The 20,796-nt window shown below is 41.4% G+C and overlaps 1 protein-coding gene across 1 annotated transcript; it reads left to right on the top strand.

Annotated features, from left to right (window-relative positions):
- podxl (podocalyxin-like) lies at positions 1 to 20,787 on the top strand. The gene is made up of 8 exons (XM_046379647.1): positions 1 to 552; positions 11,951 to 12,559; positions 13,566 to 13,957; positions 14,063 to 14,086; positions 15,836 to 15,968; positions 16,060 to 16,103; positions 16,222 to 16,341; positions 18,351 to 20,787. The coding sequence occupies exons 1-8, from the start codon at positions 510 to 512 to the stop codon at positions 18,543 to 18,545; spliced, it is 1,560 nt and encodes a 519-aa protein (XP_046235603.1). The 5' UTR covers positions 1 to 509; the 3' UTR covers positions 18,546 to 20,787.
- The last annotated feature ends 9 nt before the right edge of the window (positions 20,788 to 20,796 follow it).

Raw genomic sequence — 20,796 nt, 5'->3', positions numbered from 1 at the left:
TCCCAGCAGCAGTGAATGCAGAGCTCTGGGATTGGACTGGACTGGGGCTGCCCCTGGTTCCTCATGATAAGGGAGGCAGGGACAGTCAGAGGGAATGGGCAGTGCTCCCGGTCTGCTACACTGGCTAACAGTGGAACACTTAGGACGGACAAGACAGCAGCAAGCCTCTGTGGGAGACAGCGACAGAGACTGACACTACCAAGGAGACGCAGAAACACTCTTGCCCCCCAAAATCCCTAACTCTGCAGAGAGAGAGAGAGGGAGCAGAGACAAACAAAAGCATTCTTGGCTTTCTTGAAAGAAGAAGAAGAAAAAAAACCTAACAATACGTTGGGCGAGATCATTAACTTCAGATACAAATTCAAGGAGATAAGCGTGACAGGACGACTTCAGTCAGCGGCCAGACTCGGGCTTATCGTCCCTGAAACGTCTCCAAATACAAAGTTACCCTGAGGGGTTGTAGCGCAGCACTGCATGAAGGATAAAATACATCTGGGAGAAGAAACAGGATGAGAGCGACTATGAGGATCACGTGGCTGCTGTTTTCTCTCAGTGAGTAGTACTGAACTCAAAGTGCATGTACAGCTGTGATGGTTCTCAGAGAGACTCAGTGGGCTATAGGAGTCTTTGTGCTGCTGCTCTACTCGAACGCCGCGTTTTCTATAGCACGCCTCTAAAAAGAAACGAGGGGATGTCTGTGGTTGGTTTGGGGCACGAAATCAATAGAAGTGTCTTTGTGCAGCAGCATTCGAAGTCTAGTCTAAGCTGCAGGGCTTTACTGATGCCTTAAAGACAAATGAAATGTGAGCGTGTGATGCAGCAACAGGTGTGCACCCAAGACTGTTATCCGGTTAGGAGCAAAAGTTCTATATTTTAAATTTTATTTCTGTGAGAATGCAAAAGTATGCAAGAAAGAGTTCTGCGTTTAAAATTCTAAGTACAGAAGTATGTGCTCTTACTCTTTAGCTGAAAAGTAACTTCAAGGCAGTTTGCTTGCATGTAAGCTCACTTCTCCAAAGCCCTGGACAAGACAAAAAGTACCATAAATTCAGTCCTTAAAAGTCCTTAAAATTTTCTTTTAGTTCTTTGGAGATCTCCAGATCTTTGGGAATCAACAGATCATGTGTGTTTTGTAAGCACTGTCCTAGTCAGCAACGTATTTTGTAACTGTAGTTACGAAATGCGCACAATATTATACAGGTACCTGAAAAGTGTACTGTAGCCAACATACTTTCTTTGATCTATTCTACCACTTGTAGGAGTGTACATTTACTTAATCATAATTCACATTCATAGTAGCAGAATAGTCTCCTACCTATTTCCTTGTAATGTAAAATTCTACCATTAAATCAACAAACAAATGGAACTCTTTGGAAGCCAAGCAGTGGTGATTATACTGTCTTTAAAGTGTTTCTCCTTTAACAGTTACTACCCAAATAAATCAGCTGCTTTTGATATTTATCTCCATATTCCTAATTTCATTGCTACAGGTGCTACAGGTATCCTTTACTGTACAGTGTAGGATTCAATTTGCTTACTAGCATGCTTTGTGTGTTTTCTCATATTATGTACACAGCTATGATAGTTAATATCCTATATGACATATACGTTGCAAAAATGTTTTGTCTACAATATCTGCATCTACATTTTATATGACACATATATGTGATATATGCCATATAAAAGACAAGTTAGTAAATCTCAAAGGGAATAAAAGAGGAGTTGGGGTTAAGGCAGAAAAAGTCAGACTTTTTAATTCAATATGTTGAAAAATTTTGGTTCTACGAAGCAAAAAGCACACAAAGAGCATCAGTGGAGAGTTTCTCAGTGCTGCCTGAGAAAGTCCAGGCTTGAGCCGTGTTAAAGTTTGCCCATCCAAGCCTTTTTGTCGTCTTAGTGCCTTCCTTTGTGCTCAAATTGAGGAGAGTAAAAACCCTCAGCATTGAAAGCTCCCCTGCTTTCTTCTCTGTGTCACTGTTGACTGTTTGAGAAGCAGACGTTCTCACTGTTGTTGTGTATGAAATCTGTATGAAACATCTGCTCCTCCACCCCCCATCATAGCACGTGAAGGACTCCCCAGTACCCTGCTCCCTCCAAACACACACACACACACACACACACACACACACACACACACACACACATACAGAGTCCTCCACATAGCTGTGGCTGAGGACAGAAAGAGCCTGAATAATGAAGTGCACCCCTGACCTCCCTCCCTGGCAGAGAGGCGAGGAAAGTGTTTTTCTTTAATTATGCACCTGCCGCTCTCTCATCACTGCAGTGCGTAGCTTCCCGAGGGAGGCTTTTATTTTTTGTGTTAACCCCCCCCACCACCACCACCAAAGAAACGTGTGACACAGCCTAAGCACCCAAACTGAAGGCCGTCAGCACTTTCACCGTTTTTTTTACGTGTGAACGTACATCTGTGTCTGTGTGCTTAACGCCCTGTTATCACAAGGAGGGCACAAAGCCTCGCCATGTGCACAGCGTTTTGTAATATTCAAGTTTAAAGTAACTCTGTGATTGTAACTGAGTAGTTATTGAAGATCTTTTTCAAATAATTGATGTCAATTGATATCAAGCGCAATAAATCGCACTTGATAACTTCAGTCTGCAGTGTCTGCGACTTTGCAAACCTCGACCTTACGGTGATGTGTGAGGAAAGTGGCCCACTTTGGTCCTTTCACTGTGGCCACATAGAAGCAAGGAACGAATTCTCCAAAAAGAGCCACTTTTGTACTTTAACTTAAGTAGTATTCAACACAAGTAAACTGACACCTCTTTGTTGTTACAGAGAGAGTAAAGCGCTGAAAAATGGTACCACAGGGTAGCCTCACTGTCAGGCAATGTTTTGTGTACTGGTCACATTCTGTCTTGTAACTTCTGCGATCGTAACGTGATGTGCACTTGACCCACATGCTATCGTTAGAACAGGAGCAGCTGTGACAATTTGAACACATTGTAACAATAAATGTAAAAGAATTCTATTCTTTTAAAAATTCAAGACTGATATAACATTACTCGTGTTCTAAAGTACTCATCTAGATGTATAGAGGATACTGAAAAATAAGTCGCCACAGGTCCAGGTAGGCTGGATGAAGTTAATGATGTTCAAGTTTCTAAGAACTGTTCCCACAGGACACTCTTCTGTATGAATGGGAGAGGTGACACATTTGTTGTGTAACCAAGTCCTTAAACTCGGGTGTGACCACAGTGTACTCTGTGTTCTGGGACAAAATTGTTCAAAAATGGGCATGTTTGGGGTCATAGTGGCTTTCTAACTCTCTTCACAACGGCCATTGTTTCAGTACGTATTGGTCTTGCGCTTCCTGCAGGTAGAACGAATTGAGATTTCTTAGTCCACTGGTTAGTTTTGATGTCATCTCACTCTTCAAATATGATGTGTCACTCTAAGTGCCACTGAGTTTAGAAAAGTCAAAAAAAAAAGTCAGTATGCTTGAATCAAATATTCGAAAATGTGCACCTGAGGTGACTCATTTGTGTTTCAAAGTGATTGCAGTATCTAAACAAATCACTTGGATTCTGGACTGTAGGAAGAATTGAGCATCATCAGTTATCAGTCCCCTCCAGGACTTCCTAACCTCTATGCACACCATCTGTCTTTTGCGTCTGTGGGTTCACAACTTGTCCATTTCCTACAAGATAACAGGCAGTCGGGGTTCCTGGCTTGAACGGACATCAGTGGCTGGGGGAGACGCTGCGTGCTTGGCGCACTCATCTGGTGTCTGCACTGGTTAGTGTACATGAGAGAGAACGGAGAACAATAGTTTGGAAAAATCTTTATCAACATCCCATTTCCCACGGAGGGTGTGGTGGCAGGAGACGGCCTTGAGCCACCCTCTCCCATTCAGCAGCAGGGAGGCTTTTAATCCAGCTGGTATGAAAGTCGCACAGAACAGTTGTGGACTGGAGCTGTTTTAAGCATCCCCAATATTCAGATATATTCAACAAACATAAAAACATAAATAAAAAAAAACTGCTATCAATCATTATTACCATTACTAACCATTATGTTTACTACCAGTTCTAGTATTACTGCAGTTGTGCGTGTGGTTGGTCCAAGTGGTGTTGCTGTTCCCCAGCAGAAGCCTTTACTCAACTCCTGTATACACCAGTGACATCAAACACTTTACTGTCTCTCGATTACTGTACATTTCAAACGTATTAAAAAGTGGAAAACTAGATATGAATGATATGAATTGGACTTCATGATTTGATCGTAGACTAAATTATAAGGAATGAAAGTTGGCTGTTGTCAGAATGTGAAATCCTGAACTTTGAGAAGTTTCCTTGCGGATAAACGTATTCAAATCACGCATTCCTAAACTTTGAACTGCGAGTGGGGGACAGTTTTTAAAACACGAGCAGGTTGGTGCATTCAAGGACCAACCAATATTTGATATATAGCATTTGATGTAAGAAAAGATCAGTCTCATAACATTGTCTCAGTTTGTTGTTTTTTTTTTTGGGGGGGGGGGGGGGGGTCAGCTTTCTCATTTGCAGTGTGCATATTGTAGTTCAGTGCTTAATGCTTGTCTGCAGAAACTTGTCAAATATTTGAAGCATCCTTGAACGCCCCGTCATAGAAAGTTTTTAAATGAGTTCATGCTCACAAACACCATTGTTTGACAATACATAATAGATAATATGATATAATATGTAGCATTTCTGCATTAAACTACCCAAAACTTTGTTATATATTTTGTTGAGTTGATCAATCAGCCTAGTGTTGGTCTATTCATGATAAGAATGCTGTTGATCTGTTTTTGCATATAAATTCTTCATTTGTGGTTGTTATGGCCCTTTGCAAAGACGCTGTCATTCATGTCATGACGTATTTCATTTGGCTACACTTCAAACATGAAATGAAATAAATGTGCAACTGAAATTCCTGACCTCCCTGAAGGATCCCTGAAGAAAGCATTTTAGCAAGTGCGTGCTGTCCAGATGCACTGGATCTTGTTTTTTAGGTTTCTGTCAGGGAACTTCTTCTCTCTGTAAAGCTGAGTGTTTCATCACTGTCCAACGCTCCAGATAACGAGCCCTCACCTTTACTGTAACCTCGCACTCCCTTTCTCTACCCAGCATGCCACGCTGCACAACCAGGTGGCCATTAATCAGGCCTGCGGCTGGTACCGTCATGGACTTTCACGCACCTCCTCCTCCTCCTCTCCCTCATCCAGACCCTCCTCATTCCTCTCCTCCCTTCATCTTTCCCTCCCCACTCTTTTCATCTGCCTCATCACTTTGAGAGAACTCCCCTCGCGTCTCAGGTTTTAGGAAAACAGAAGTCGACCGCTGCTCCATTAGCTGTGAGCGTATGTTAGTGTTAGTGTGTGTGTGTATGTGTGTGGATGCAAATTGCAGGAGTTGTGAGGACAAAAATCTGTTCACACAGTCACATTGTGAGGACCCGTCTCACTTTATGGGGGCAAAACGTAAGTCCTCACAAGATAAATCATTAAATTTTATGGTGAAGAGTTGCTTTAAGGTTAGGTAGAGGTTAGGGTTTGGTTAAGGTAAGAGTTAGGATTAGGCAAGTCATGTTTATTGTTATGTTTAGGTGGTGGTTAAACCTCCAGGAAATGAATGGAAGTCTATGTAATGTCCCCAAAAGTGATGGAAACAAGACTGTGTGTGTGTGTGTGTGTGTGTGTCTTACATGAAACAATGATTGGTTCAGCAGAATCTAGCCGTGGCGATAGTCAATAGTTTTCCTATATTTTTAAAGTACAGTATATTATATTCAGGTGTTTCTTAAAAAACTTGCGTGATATGAATTTAGGGCTTTTACTTGTTCAGAAAACACGCTATCAGTTTTCTGTCGACTATGAGTGTATTTACTGTAAATATTACCTCAACTCTCCTCATCACCAAATAACTGCATTGTTTTATACAGTAAGACTACTTCAGTTATAAGACTATTCAGTTACAAGTCTGACTCATTATCTTATTATTAACTCATTATCAGCTATAAAGCATGTCAGTCCAAATATATTGGTATGGAAGTGACTGGAGGCCCAGCTCATTATATTGAGATGTTATAGAAAGAGCCACACTGCTTTTCACACTGACACTTTCCAGTAGAAATAAATAGAGAAGTAAGCAAATGTTTAAAACTCTGTACACCAGTTTGCGTGATCTTGGCCCTTTATGACTGATTGTTAGCCAGGAACAGGCAGCTTGAAACGCACATTCTTCTTGCTGTTTCTCTTCCTTACCTACCAGTGAATGGGTGTGTATGAGTGGGGCTGTGCGGGGGCTAATGGAGCTTTAACATTGAACTTTTACCATTAGTGCACACCACAGCTCGTATAAATGCACATACCAGTCTGGTTTCCAAGGACAGGAGTGTGTTGTTTGTGAGAAATTTGGGAAAGGGTGTTACTCTGTCTCTCTGTCTTTCTGTCTCTCTCTCACTTTGTGTGTGTGTGCGTGCACGCGTGCGTGCGTGCATGCGTGTGTGTGGTCAGTCACTTCCATGTGGCCGTTAGATTTACGGCATCTCAAACTCTTGACTACTCAAACTTTTTCTCTGCCCCCCCTCATCTCTCCACCCTTTCACTTGTCTCTCTTTTATTCCCACCAAGTGTTTTCACATTCACCGCTCCTCATCTCCCTTCACTGAGAGCACACAAAGTAAAAAGCAAAGACCCCTCCCTTCTTCAGTCCCACCTCCAGCAACCCCCTCAGTCTCAGAGAACTGAATTAGCTCTCTCAATGGGACCAGAACGGGGGCGACTGAGCCCTAAAAGGTCGTGGCTGCAGCAGGGGTCTGCAGTGAGGGAGTAGCCCATGCTTGCATGGCTGCACGTGGGACCAGAACGGCCTTTGTGTAAGCTGTCACCAAGCTAATGGGGCAGCTTTGTCCTGCCGGTGCTCTGGAGCGACAGCTACATTTATTTATTTACTCTCCTCCATTTGGCGCGCACAGTGCGCATTCACGCTCAGACGCGCATTAATCCGGGGTTACAGTCGGGGCCTGGCAAGCCTGATGGATAACTGGCTAGATGTCTGGCATGCACAAAGGTATGCATGTTTCAGTGCAAAAAAGGTACAAATTATACCACGAATCTTAATACAATAATCCCTCAACGAGTGCCATTTTGCTGCTTATGTTTGCATCTGACAGTCACAATAAAAATAAATGAAAAAAATATCAATCAAAATAAATCTTTTGGACTGGATTGCATTATGCTGTCAGGCGTTCCTGTTATTTTGTCCACCCGCTGTAGTTTTTATGATATGACGTACACAGCCCTGATTTAAAAAAAAGTTGAGATGCTGTGTAAAACATAAATAAAACACAATGTGATGTGACGTATAATGATATTTTACACTATTTTTGGGATTTTCCCCCTGTGAAGAGGAACAGGTCCATGAAGGTTTTCCCAGTTTAATGCAGAGGAACTTGACTGGCTTGCGCAGAGCCCTGATCTTGAGCCCACCCAAGACCCTTTGAGCGACCTTATCACCCAACATCAACGTTGGATCTCGCTCACGCTCATATGGCTGAATCGGACACTAACCATATCAATGGTATTTACTCAGACAGAGGGCCATAAAAATGTCCATCTTTCAATTTCTTCTGTCCTCTCCATGTTTCAGTATGTGTGGGGCCTTGTTCATGGGGGGTTTTATTTACAACATGGCAGCCAGGAAGAGAGGACAATTCAGAGAGTCTCCACCCTCTGGCTGCACTGTCATTCTCCTTTAATGTGCACGGATGGTGGTTCTCACACTAAACAGGATGGGGTTGACGCCCGCTGGAAGCCAACAGTAGGACCTCCTAAAGGGAGGGCAGAGAGACAGAGAGCACCTTCAGACCTCTGCTGGACCTCCACTTAGTGTCAGTGGGTACAGGCACAGTCGCAGTCTGTAGGTTCACAACAGGAGTAGCTTGAGGAGGAGGACATGTTATACTGTTCCTCTTTCTCAGCTCTTTCTTAGCTTACCACTTTTACTGTTTACTGTTACTGTTTATGTAAACATGAATGTAACTATCATGTTAAAAAATGAGTGGTTTGTATAAAATTACTGATTAGTACTGCTTTAAGCGGCCCAGATTGCACCCATAAGAGCTTTATACAGTGCGCTTAGCCCAGCGCTGAAAACACAGAACCTCAACTCCAGGCTATAAAAGCTTTTAACAATGGCAGAGTGGGGTTAACTTCCACTTTAGCCAAGGGTTTTCCTGACCTGCTGTGGAGCAGAATTAGTCCTTGACTAAAGTCAGAGCTAAAAGGCACCAGTGTGAAACAGTGCCAACATAAACAAGAGAAGTCAAGCTTTTTTGTTTAATTTTTAAACCTTAGTTCCATGTTCCAGTGTGTGAACTGGATCGCCCTGCTTATCTTGAGTTGAAGAAGTGATAATAACCTCATGTCAGGTGGATGCTTTACCCACAGTTGGCCTGCAGAAACAGAAAAAAGCACTACCTATAGAATTCAACAGCATACTACAGGCCCACCCACAGTGTTTGATGTTCAGGTGCACCAGCTTCCTCCCATCACAAAATATGAAGAATAATGTACACTGAAACCCAAGTGAAAACAACAAAAACAACTGGCAGAATACCAATTTAGTTACAAAATTAGAACTAGGCCCAAATCAACAGAACTGTTTCCTGTCACTGAAGTGAGCCAAGAAGTAGAAAGAAGAGCCAGGGAAAGGACAGCAGGTCGGTTCCCACACCCTCTGCTGTCTGCTGACCCTCACACAGGAGCAAGTCACACCCCGAGACAAACAGCATATCACACTCTGCTGTAAAGGACAGTCAGTTGGCAGGAATGAGCTCCACACACTCAGGCCCTGTACAGACCTGGTATTAACACTGGTCCTGAGTGATCCGATCAAAGGTGGACAGCTCTCAGTAAAGGTTTGCATGTACCCAAGATGCATTGAGGATTCATTTGAGATCACATTCACAGGCAGTCAGGACCACATGACCACATTCTTTTAGCGGACAGTAAAGATGTCAGTTTTTACAAATACAGTAAACAGTAACCAGTTTGGCTATTTGTCGCCCATGTGGTCCCCAGACTCCCTACAAAGAATCCTCAGTTTTGTAAGTTGTTGACCTTGTTGATCTTGAGCAGATCCAACAACAGTTCACTCTCCTTTCAGCTGTTTTGGTCTTGGATAACCTGACAGACATTAAAACACTCAACAGAGATGAGTGGTACTGCAGAGTTGGGGACAGGCATCACCTTTCACATTACACTTTGTTTAATTTAAGTATTTTATTCTGCAGCTTTATGTGAGTGACAAGACCCACTTCTAATATTTTGCTATGCTAATTCTAAGAAGAGTCATATTAGTGCTGAATTATTGTACAACATAAGTAGCTTGTAAAGTAAACAGGTGGTGATATGTGAGTGTGTGTGTGTGTGTGAGAGAGAGAGAGAGAGAGAGAGAGAGAGAGAGAGTGTGTATATTTTTCTGAAGGTTGTGTGGTGAGGAATGTGCGGTTGAAGTGAAAACAGCCTTGGTGCTGATAGTAGTGGGATCAGTAGATCCTGTTGCTGGTTAAGAAACAGATCCATCAGTGACAGCTCAGGTCAGCAGAGGTCACACCGAACAAGATGTCACACCTGAGGGAGGGAGAGCCAGAAAAACAGCAGGCTGGGAGGAGAAAGATTAAAAAGACAGACAAAAGCTGGCAGTTACTGGTAACTGCCACAGCTTGGTGTCAGTCGGCAGCCATGCATCATCTTTGGAAAAATACCACTGACTTTCAACTGTCAGATAAATTTCACATATATGATGCCATGTTGGAAATGTTGCCAGATCCATAGAAGTGAAGAAATTTATGGGTTCATCTCTGATACTGACAGTAGCAGAAAATATCCCAGAATTATATGCAGCTGCGACAGCTTGAACACAGCGGTTTCAGGGTCTCAGTAAAGGTTGCCAAGTCAATGTGGCAAACTCAGGAAAAAAGCCCTCATGTTAAATGCTGTCAAACAGCTTCAGAGCAACAAGCAGCACATGTACTGCAGACAGAACACTCAGGTCAATCACAGGACTTCAATGAGCAGAGAACCTTGACAGTATACTCTCTTAATACCAGTGTTTATGACAAAAGGCTAAAGGCTGATAAGTGATGTGTCGGTGCCTTACAGAGACAGGACAGACTAGGCTCTGCCAGCCTCCACTTGACCAGAACAGGCTCTTATCTGCTAACTCATGCCTCTGTCCTAATGCTGCATTCACATGCTCTGGGAGGTGCAGCTTGAGTTACTCATGAGAATATTGTGAATGACTTGACTTAAGTCAGTGTGCCGGGAACTTTTGTTTATGTTTTCCAAAACCTGAGCAACAAAACCACAGGTGCTCAACATCTGATTCGACCAGACAGAACTTTGCAACCTGTCAGTGATTCTTGTAAGAGTGATGTCAGAGTCCATGGACATTGGCTGAAAAAATCTTGTTATTGTTGCTTAATCCAACATACATTGTCCTGCTGCCAGAAATACCCACTAAAGCACCAAATATGGATTAATCCGCCACTGAAAATAGTCCCTAGAAAATACCTATTTACTCCAGTTTGAGAAACATTTGCTGAAAACTACAGAGACCAGATGTTTAAGGAAATTACTGAGGCTTTTCATTGTAAAGATAAACAGTATATTTATGAATAAAAATAACTGTAATAAAGTCATGTATATGTGATTTACAATAAATAATCTTCAGCAAGTTAAAACATCAATATGGTCATCAGAGGAAATACACTATATAGACTACTGAATTCAGTTGCTGTATATGGCAGGAGTTGGTTAGACCCCTTACGTCCAGTGGAGGGAACAATGCTATGCTTCCAACGTTGTGGCAGGCCCTTTTCTATTCCAGAATGACTCTGCCCCAGTGCACAAAGCAAAGTCCACAAAGACATGGTTGGATGAGTCTGGTGTGGAAGAACATGACTGGCCCACACAGAGCCCTGAACACCTTTAGGATGAACTGTGAGGCAAGCCTATTCATCCAACATCCCTGCCTGACCTCACAAACACTCTACTGCATGAATGGGCACACTGCAAAATCTTGTGGAAAGCCTTCCCAGAGGAGTGGAAGCTGTTATAGCTGCTAAACTGTCAATAAACTTAAAATGTGCTGTCATTAAAGTCCCTGTTGGTGTAATGGTTAGGGATCCCAATACTTTTGTCTATATAGTGTATTACATAATGTACATGTCATGTAAAATTGCTGTGCTCAAGTGTAACCTGAAAATCAGTGGTTGTATGTGGATGTCGGTGGAGGTCAGAAAGTGCAGGGAGTGGGGGTAAGGCCATTGTTTTCCAGCCACGAGGTGAGGATTGTTCACAGGGCACTCCAAACAGGCGTGGTCATGGGTGCGGTGCTTCCAAGTTTATTGTGTGCAGCATCCTGTCCTGGTCACTATAAATAGTGAAACAGAAGAAGATGGAGCACTGTAGCTGAAGCTTACAGCTGTCCGACCCACAGGAAATCCAGAAGTCGATGTCCACATGGGCTCGTCAGAATATTAAAAACGTCTGTCGGTCATGACAAACCCACACAGAATTAGCGCCCAACTTTGCAGTTTCTCTCAGCTCTATAAAGTGTTTTAACATCTTTCAGCTCATGTTCATGTTCACTCTCACTGCTCTCATCAACCTTGTTTCCAGCAGCCAGCTGCTGTCAGTATAAAACATACAATGTTGGGAGCTGACAGACATTCATCAGGTGACATTTGCTGGATGTGTAAATCAACAACTGTTTGCTAACATGTTCATAACAGCTTAATAAGGTTAAAACAACAATGTTGTGTTTTCAGCTATTTTTTTACTGCTCCCATATAGGCTAGGAAGAATGAATTAATGAAGTTAAATCTTTGCTACTGGTTGGTTTGTTTCCATACGGCCCATTTAGCAGATTGAAGTAATAATCATGTTTCTTTCTTCCACAGGCTTCTTATTTCACACTGCCCGTTCAGAGGAAGGTGGTAACAGTCAAGGAGATCTAAATACTACTGTGTCGAAGGGAAATAATTCTTCAAGTGCACCAACACTTATGGCAAATGACAGCTCATTAACAGCTGCTGGCAGTGAGCTAAACACCACAACTGTAGTACCGACGACTATTGATGCTAGCAAGACAGGCAAATCCGGAGAGGCATCAAAACCCACAGAGTCAACTGCTGCGACCACCACGTCTACAAGCACAGATAGTGCAATTACTACAGTCACCACTATCCAACAATCATCTGTTACAGGCACCTCGAAAGCTCCTCCCACTACAATGCCCGCTTCCACTACGACCAACTCTGCTGTAGTGAAGGATGCCACTCACGCTACCCCCAGACAAGACAAGACCACAGTTCCAGCTACAGCAGCTGACACCACCAGCAGTTTTTTGACTTCCTCCAGGGCTGACACAAAACAGTTGCCTGAAATCTCTGCGCCCAATCAGAACACGTCTGTCAGCCTGCCAGGACATACTGGCAATGTGGGGACAACCAGGTCCTCCAGTACGGCTCACACCAAGGCAGGGATGACCCAGCAGAACAGCATGGGCAGTAAGCTCTATTGTGAAACGCCTACACACCTGATGGGAAGATAAAACTGAGAGTTCATTACAAAAAAAAAAGAAACAATTTACACAGATCAGACTAATTCACATGAATGAGACATATTAAACAATATTAATCAGGGTCAAAGTTTTGAAGAGCAAAGTGATTTAATACAAAAATACATCTAACACTTCCTACCTTGGAGGAATGAAGTATGGCATTTGAGAGACTGCGCTCACTGGCCAAAATCAAAGGTCAGAGTTTAAAACATTTACAGGCCACGTCTGGCTTGTCACCTACTTGTTAATCTTTAGAGGACTGTCAGTTATTTACATCAAACTGAAAGAAACTGATAACACAGCTACTATCATATTAAACCAAGCGAGTATGGGCATGTGGGTGAGAAATGAGAGGAATCACCAACACTTTCAGTGCTCCTTGCCGAAATTGTATGAATGAGAAGGATGAACAGTGTTCTCCTGAAAGATTGTCCCTCATTTGGTGTTCTGATGATGGCCGTTTGGTTGAGATCATATCATACAATTCAGATCTTTTTCATACTCATTAAATGATTTACTGAGCTTTTGTTAACTGGATGAAAGCAACTAGATTAGTTCCATTTGTCCACTCCTTTGTGTGGGATTTTGCTTTCATTTCTGACTTAATTGCATCTTATCAGTCACCTAACAGAAGAAATAATAAAAAAAATTGGTTACAATAGTAATACTGTATATTAGTACATTTGAGGCTAATTAAAGGAGCATTTGTTGAAAGTTTGGGATTACAAGCTTTGCTGGATCGTTTCTAGAATCCACAAATCATTCAGTATGCATAATCAGACAAAAAACACCCACTTTATGTAACTTTGCATAATCAGGTGTTGTCACCTGGATTATGAAAATAATTTGAGACAATTTCTGTTTGGCTTTTCCACCAGACACATGTGACAAATGTGTACATCACTGTGTGGGGTAGAATACATTTAATGTCAGCATATTATTTCTGGTTGAAGGTACCGAGAATATATCTGCGACAAGTACAAGCCACGGGCAGACAGCATCGGCGGCCCAGGGGCCAGCAGGGACCACAAGGACCACCAGCAACCCCTCTACTCTGGCCAAGACAGAACCTCCTGCCACAAACAGCCTAGGTACCCAATCTGGAACCATGTCCCCACAAAACACCCTAACTCAAACATGCAGCCCCTTGCCCACCACCACCACCACCGCCACAGCCACCGCCACCGCCACCGCCACAACCACCGCCACAGCCACCGCCACAACCACAACCACCGCCACAGCCACCGCCACAACCACCACCACAGCCACCGCCACCGCCACCGCCACCGCCACCGCCACCGCCACAACCACCACCACTACCACAGCTCAGCCAAAGACATTTTTGGTAAGGGGAAAAGTTATTTTACCAGTCTAACCCATTAAAACATTACACAAATGACTCACTGATGCCTTTGACTGACATGCTTGTTTTCTTTCTTTTTCCCTGCAGTATTCTCTAAACAGTAGACATGAGGTAAGATTTTGCTTTATTTTTGAGTTTTGTATCTTGTTATAAGCTTCAGACTTATTCTTTTCACATAAACAATGAGGGTGATAATAAACACAGTTCCTGCTCCGACTCTCGTCAAGCCTCTGCTATTGTCCTGTCCATGGGAGGCAAGGCCACACCCTGTCTACTCTTTACTTCACTGACATTTACTCTCAAAAGTTCCTTCAGTCCTGCAGGAAGCGTAAGAACAATAAGACATTGTTCTTTCAATATTGTGCCATCTTAACACCCTACGACTTTTAGTGAATTCTGCTTAAAAACAGAAATGTTCGATTAAGTATGACAAAGAAAAAATGAAATTATGCACTGATACACTTGCCGTATAGACTGATAACCATGCTAACATGTTGTACGACGATCAGTAGTGTGGCCTATGGTATTTTATAGAACTGTCATGCTAACATCAGCATGTTAGCAATTAGGGCAAGACACTGAATGCTCAAACACCAAATGATGCACCAAGTGTATAAACACAGCGTCAGTAAGGTTTTACTATGGCACAAAGTAACTGAAAAGAAATATCAAAGGTAGACCCCCACAAACACAAAATAAAAGGCTCATGGACACACCAACAATGTATCCTACTAACAAATATTGTATGTTTATTATTAATTCTGACTCAATCCTACACTGAGGTAAATATCTGTCTCTTTAACTGCTAAATGCTCCACTATGTGCAGTCATTGTGCTGAACAGTGGGTTTATCCGAGCTATCAGAGCAGTTAACCACAAAATAAAAAATACATATATTTCCTCTTACCCTGTGGTACTAGTTATCCATCTAGATTGTTTAGTGTGAGTTGCCAGGTGTTCTAGATATCGGTTATAGATATGTCTGCCTTCTCTTCAATATAATGGAACCAGATGGTGCTTTTTTTATTTTAAAAATACATCTGAAAAACTCAACAGCAATGTATCTTTCCAGAAATCATGTCCTGGTTACTAAGATAATCCACAGACCGTGCTGTGAGCACTTTCACCTAAGAATTTTCTTTCTACCGAACTGCAGCATATCACCGGACAGAAGAAAACATGCATCTCATCATGGGCAAGAGGTGGTCATGACAGGCCAGGATGTAAACTTTAATGGCATCCTCCTCAGATGAGCTGTAATGTTAGTTAGCTTAGTTAGCTAGCCTCTCCATGAGTGGACGCAGGCTTCCTTATGTACGGTGACAAATCTACAAACAAATCTACAGGCTGTCTATCAAAGGTTCACTATCCTAGCTCGGTGCAAGATTTTGATAGGAATGTAGAATTTTTGTTTAAAGTTTTCAAAATTGCGAGTACTTCCCACTACTGAAGGTGGCTCTAGGTGGATATCTCTGTGCTCTGAGTTTCCAGCAACTAGACAGGAAATAATGAAGATTGCAATAAAAAAAACAAAACCAAAAAAAAAGGGTTCCAGTCACTGGGTGGAAAAAGTGTCTTAGTGGGAACTCTTCCTGCCTTTCACTAGTTTCCTATGTTCCCACACCTCCTTCATATACTCTCCCTCTCATACACCAGAAATAATTCACACATTACAGGACAGGAAGATATGACCTCAACAGTTACTTCTGACCTTCCTGTCCAAACTCCGACAGTACAGTAGTAGGTTTATTGGTGGCTTATCAACTCATGAGTTATTTATAGAAGAATAAAATATGTGAAGTGGGATTGATTGATTTATTATGCATGCAGATGTTTAGAGATGTATCACTTTTCTTTCAGAAAGAGGAGGAGAAAGATCTGGCAGAGCTGTGCAGGCGACTCCTGACAAATTTGCAAGATGGAAACTGCACCCTGACATGGCAGCACCGCAATGGCAAAGTGCAATTTGACTATGTTGAGATCAATGGCAAAGGTAAAGCACCTCCCTCCCTCAATTTGTTAAAGTTAAACAAAAATATTCTATAAACCATCTGTAAACAAATGAACTGAAATGTATCTTACAGTGAAAACCAGCCTGGCCACCCAGTACTATGAGGAAATCACCAAGGTGAGGGCTAATCTATCTGTACAAGTTTACACTTTTAGGGTTACTGGTTCAAATTCCACATTAAGAGGCGCTGCAATGTGAAAAGCAGTCATTCTCATGTTGTGTTTTCCATTTAAAGAAACCAACAGATAACAAAACCCTGATAGCCATCCTGGCTTCCTGTGGAGCTTTGCTCATCATGATCGTCATCCTCGCTGTTTGTGCCTCTCACCATCGCAAGCCCTACAATGAGAACCAGGTAGGTGGACAACTTTCCTGTTCAGTCACAACAAAGTGTCTCACAGGGGCTGATCCTTGAGTCACTAAAGCGTTTTCTGCCAGAAGACTTGCAGTTCTTTTTTCTTTTGGCCTGTGGGGATGAAAGGTCTAGTTGATTCCTATATAATTTGTTTGTGCTACTGTAATATGAGTCACTGTGCCCCAAGCTAGTAAAACTGGTCTCAACAGTACACACTTAAACTGCAGCCCTTCTACACGTTTTGATAAAATCTCAATTTTTTGTTTTTTTTAGCAAATTTGTACATGAAAATGAGTAAGTGTGCAGCTGTGTGCTGACTCACACAAATATCAATGTACTGACTTCACACTTGTTTACATTAAAAAAACGCGAGAGTAAACAGAGCAGAGAAAATGGGTACCTCCCCAGAAGAAAGTCCATAACAAAAAGAAAAAGTAAAGCTCAGCAAAGTTCAGAGTGTACTTAGTAAAATGAGACGATCACAGTACTTTCTATAATACCACAGACTATTTCCATTTAGAGAACCTTGTCTCCATCTTAACATGAACATAGGAAATAGGAGATGTAACAAGGCAAAGGTAAATGTGTACCCTTCAAAATAAAAGCCTCTTCCAAATTTACATTTGATTTGATACAGATTCCCTGTTCATGACATGCAACGACATCGCACTACTGCTACAACTAAGATTTGCGTTTATCACTTATTAGCACATTAGCTTGCTAACAATGACCTTGCTAGCATACCAACCACTACCATTTTTGCAGTAACTACACTGTGACTTTTATCTAAACTTGAACCCATCTTGTTGTATTTCACTGCAGTCTCACAGGAATTGCTTGCTTGTTTCATATATGATTGTATTATGCAGGTTAGCATACTGGAATCACCTGATAATTCCTTTTCCTGGAAGAGAATTTGAATCAATTTTGAATCAGACTGACTTAAATTCACACTGCATTGCAGGTTTGGTAGTGGAACATATGAATAAATATTGCATTAAAATCTGTAAAATCAAATTCCACTAATTTAAATTTGTATGGTGTAAATTAACGCTGAAAACTATGTTCAAATATGTGAAATAGGATCTAAAAGTTTAGAACGTTTATGTTGACATTTCAATATAAAAGTAACAACTGATTTATCTTATGCTACAGTGTTACATAACTGAGTTTCTGAACACACCATGTGCAGATTAAACACAGCTCTGTTGTGCTTGTAACACTGCAAACACAGCACGTCATGAGTGAGTTATTACAAACCGACTATGCCCAATGTTTGAATGACTTTTAAAACACAGGCTTTATTTTCTGGAAATGTCTAACTTCCTGGAAACCAGCAAATCATCAGTGGTGACCTCATCCTATACAAGAAAAATTCACATCACAAATGCTCTCTCTATTAGATCTACCAGCCATTCTCGCCTTAATGCACTCATACTGCACAGTTCAGAAGAATGACCTGAGTTTTACCTTGTTTAAGAGGAGGAATTAGAATTAGAGTAACATTTAATTATGCTACCTGTGATGATGACATCTATACTACGTCTTTCACAGTGCTTTATGACTACACACATGTACATCACTTTATAGATGTGACATATAAGGAATTATAAGTGTGGATGGTGTTTGACAAGTTATAAACTAGAGGTTGACTGATGGGGCTTATAATGCATTATGAATACCTATAGCCACCTACACACAATTTAACAATGAACTGTAGCAAGGACACATTGGTTGCTACAAAGCATTATGTTTGTCTATGGATGAAGTTATGAAGCATTATGCATGCATTATAATACACCATGAATGCCCCCATAACACACTGATCTTCACAGAAAGTGTTGGCGGAATTATCTCACATAACAGAATAAAGAACCTGTCATATCTTGAGTTTTAATATTCTGAATGGTAACTGTGATTTCACAGGAAGCCATTTCTCTTGAAAAGAAAAAGGAGAACTACTGAAATGTGAACAGTTTTTAGAGAGTTTGTCCTATTAATCTTTGCAGCAACACCTGACAGAGGAGCTACACACGATAGAGAACGGTTACCATGACAATCCCACGCTGGAAGTGATGGAGGTGCAGCCTGAGATGCAGGAAAAGAAGATGGCGCTGAATGGAGAGTTCAACGACAGCTGGATCGTCCCCATTGACAACCTGCTGAAGGAGGACATACCCGATGAAGAGGACACTCACCTGTAGAGGACGGAGAAGAGGAAGAAGACAGTGACTGGACCAGCCTAGCTCCATCCACACCAAAACAAACAAAAGAATTCACACGGCCCACTCACCCTCCGCTCTTGACTCTGGGATTCTCTACCCTGTAACCAGAGAAGACACAAAGAAATACATCTGATCGAACCAACAAGCTCCCAGATTAATGCTGTCTGTCTGTTTGATTTAGCTTTACGTATTTTGGCATGACAAAGAAGTGAGTGAAAAAAAATCAAACCTTAGGGAAGAAACAGATAAAACTGTACACAGTGGCCTTAGAGTCTTGAATATATGTTGAAATACACTAAATCAATCACTGTTGTGCCTATATAGTAGCTTTTATATGAATATTTGATAAATGCCCAAAACACTGGCAGGATTGTACCTTTACTTTTATCGTTCTCATAAAAAGAGCTAATTTGTACACAAGCACCTGTAAATACAGTATTTTAATGTTATTTTCAGCAAGTGAGGAAGAGTGGGGTAACGTGGCAGATGGATCACTTTGCTCTAAAAGCTGAAGAGGAAGAAGAGCAGAGAGGGAACAGCAACGTCAACTGCCTTGGCAGTTCTAGATTTACTAACTTAGATAGATGACCTCAGGATACTTCAAATCATCCTGATGATTTTCTACTGTGAGGCAGCTGTGATTAACTGTTGCAACTGAGCATTAATTTTATTCATAACAAAAGAGAATGTCCACAAAGGCCCTGCTTAAGGCCGATTGGTCCATAGAAAGAAGACAAATGGAGGGTTTTAATCCCCAATGACTGTGTCCAGAAAGCCGGCTAGAGGGGATATACAGTATATATATATTTTTATAGCGTTTTCTTTTGTTTCTTGACATATGACCTTGACTAAAAGTTGTGACTTTCATGTAACAGTAATCAAGAGACAAAGCCTTTGTAAAAGTCTTTCTGTCATTCCCCTCTGGCTCAGTCTTATGTTTGTGGGTTTTCAGTATTTTCCAAATATTTCTGCTGGTTATAAAAACAACAGATGAGCCAGATTATCTCAACCTCTTTATTTGGAGGTACAAGTGAAGGGGAGCCATCCTACAGCCATTGTCAAACTAGGGTACATTAGGTCAAATTTGAACCAGGTGCCCTTTTCACAAAGGTGATACGTGAAATTCTGCTTCCACAAAGATTTCAAACGGGAAAAGCATTGTGTGAAAGAATAATATTCGCAAGCTCAATTCAGAAGCAATAACACATACCCTTGATTACTATGGGGTTTTGCTGCTATAGTGGTCTGGTATGGCCAGTAGCATGCGGCTAACTAAGATTTAGGTTTAAATTTTCCACTTTTTCTGGATGGTGATACTTTGCTATTTTAACAACTGCATCAACTGAGTGTCGTTGAAAAGAAATGTCATAAAAATGCAAACTCCACAGTCAGTCAAATCTTGACCATGAGAATAATACTGAAAGGATGATTTTTGCTTTTGGAAGCTCATATTGTTTAGCACTGATATGCCATTAAAAGCATACTGTGCAAGATTTTTCAGTTGTTTTTTGTAAACACACCAATAAGCGATTCTGGAGAAAAACAGATGACTGGCTCATTACCAAGAATAATACCAGTACTTCAATGAAATGAGAGCCATCAATCAAATATATTTCTCCAGAATCGCTGATACTCAGAAACATCTCAAAGACAGCAAAATGATTTGACAGGGTCTCCGCACATATACTGATGACGGAGTGGAATTATTTTTGTCCTGCATAGTATACCTTTAACCAAATTGGTGCACCTATGAAGTGAATACTGTAAATAGTAAATAGTAACTGTTGTGATGCTGGATGGGTGGAGGCCATTAACATTTTAAGATGAATGACTAAATATTAAAACCCCCCCAGCAGAATCTGAGCTCATTTTTGTTTATTTGTTTGTTTTCACTGTGGTGAATTTGATCATTTACTTCCTTTAAACCAATTAAGAAGTTAATATATATCTACTCACACAAGTGAATCCATCACCTTGGGCACTCCAATCCAACCTTTGTCTTTTTCTTTATGTTTGTGTGTGTGTGTGTCTATCACTTTTATTATAGCTGTACCGTTTTCACCAAAGTACGTTAGCAGTATCTTATATATTTATGGTTTGTTTGCTGCTGAAGGCAAACAACAGGGGTCTGACACACTGGAAGCTGTAAATTGTGGAATTGTCATTTTGTTCTATTGTTCCTCTTCAGATTTGAAAATAAAGGAAATGTTGTTCAATTGTGGTGCAGTTT

Source organism: Scatophagus argus, chromosome 22 (assembly GCF_020382885.2).
Source record: "Scatophagus argus isolate fScaArg1 chromosome 22, fScaArg1.pri, whole genome shotgun sequence".
NCBI classification, from domain to species: domain Eukaryota; kingdom Metazoa; phylum Chordata; class Actinopteri; family Scatophagidae; genus Scatophagus; species Scatophagus argus.
The sequence above is the reverse complement of the archived record's forward strand: the minus strand, read 5'-3'. Positions and strand labels throughout refer to the sequence as shown.

What these genes read in the sequence shown, in the direction of transcription:
- podxl (XM_046379647.1), top strand. Translation starts at nt 510, where the DNA reads ATGAGAGCGACTATGAGGATCACGTGGCTGCTGTTTTCTCTCA. An exon ending in CTCTAAACAGTAGACATGAG is followed by an intron (nt 14,087 to 15,835) that starts GTAAGATTTTGC and finishes CTTTTCTTTCAG; the next exon opens with AAAGAGGAGGAGAAAGATCT. An exon ending in ACTATGAGGAAATCACCAAG is followed by an intron (nt 16,104 to 16,221) that starts GTGAGGGCTAAT and finishes TTCCATTTAAAG; the next exon opens with AAACCAACAGATAACAAAAC.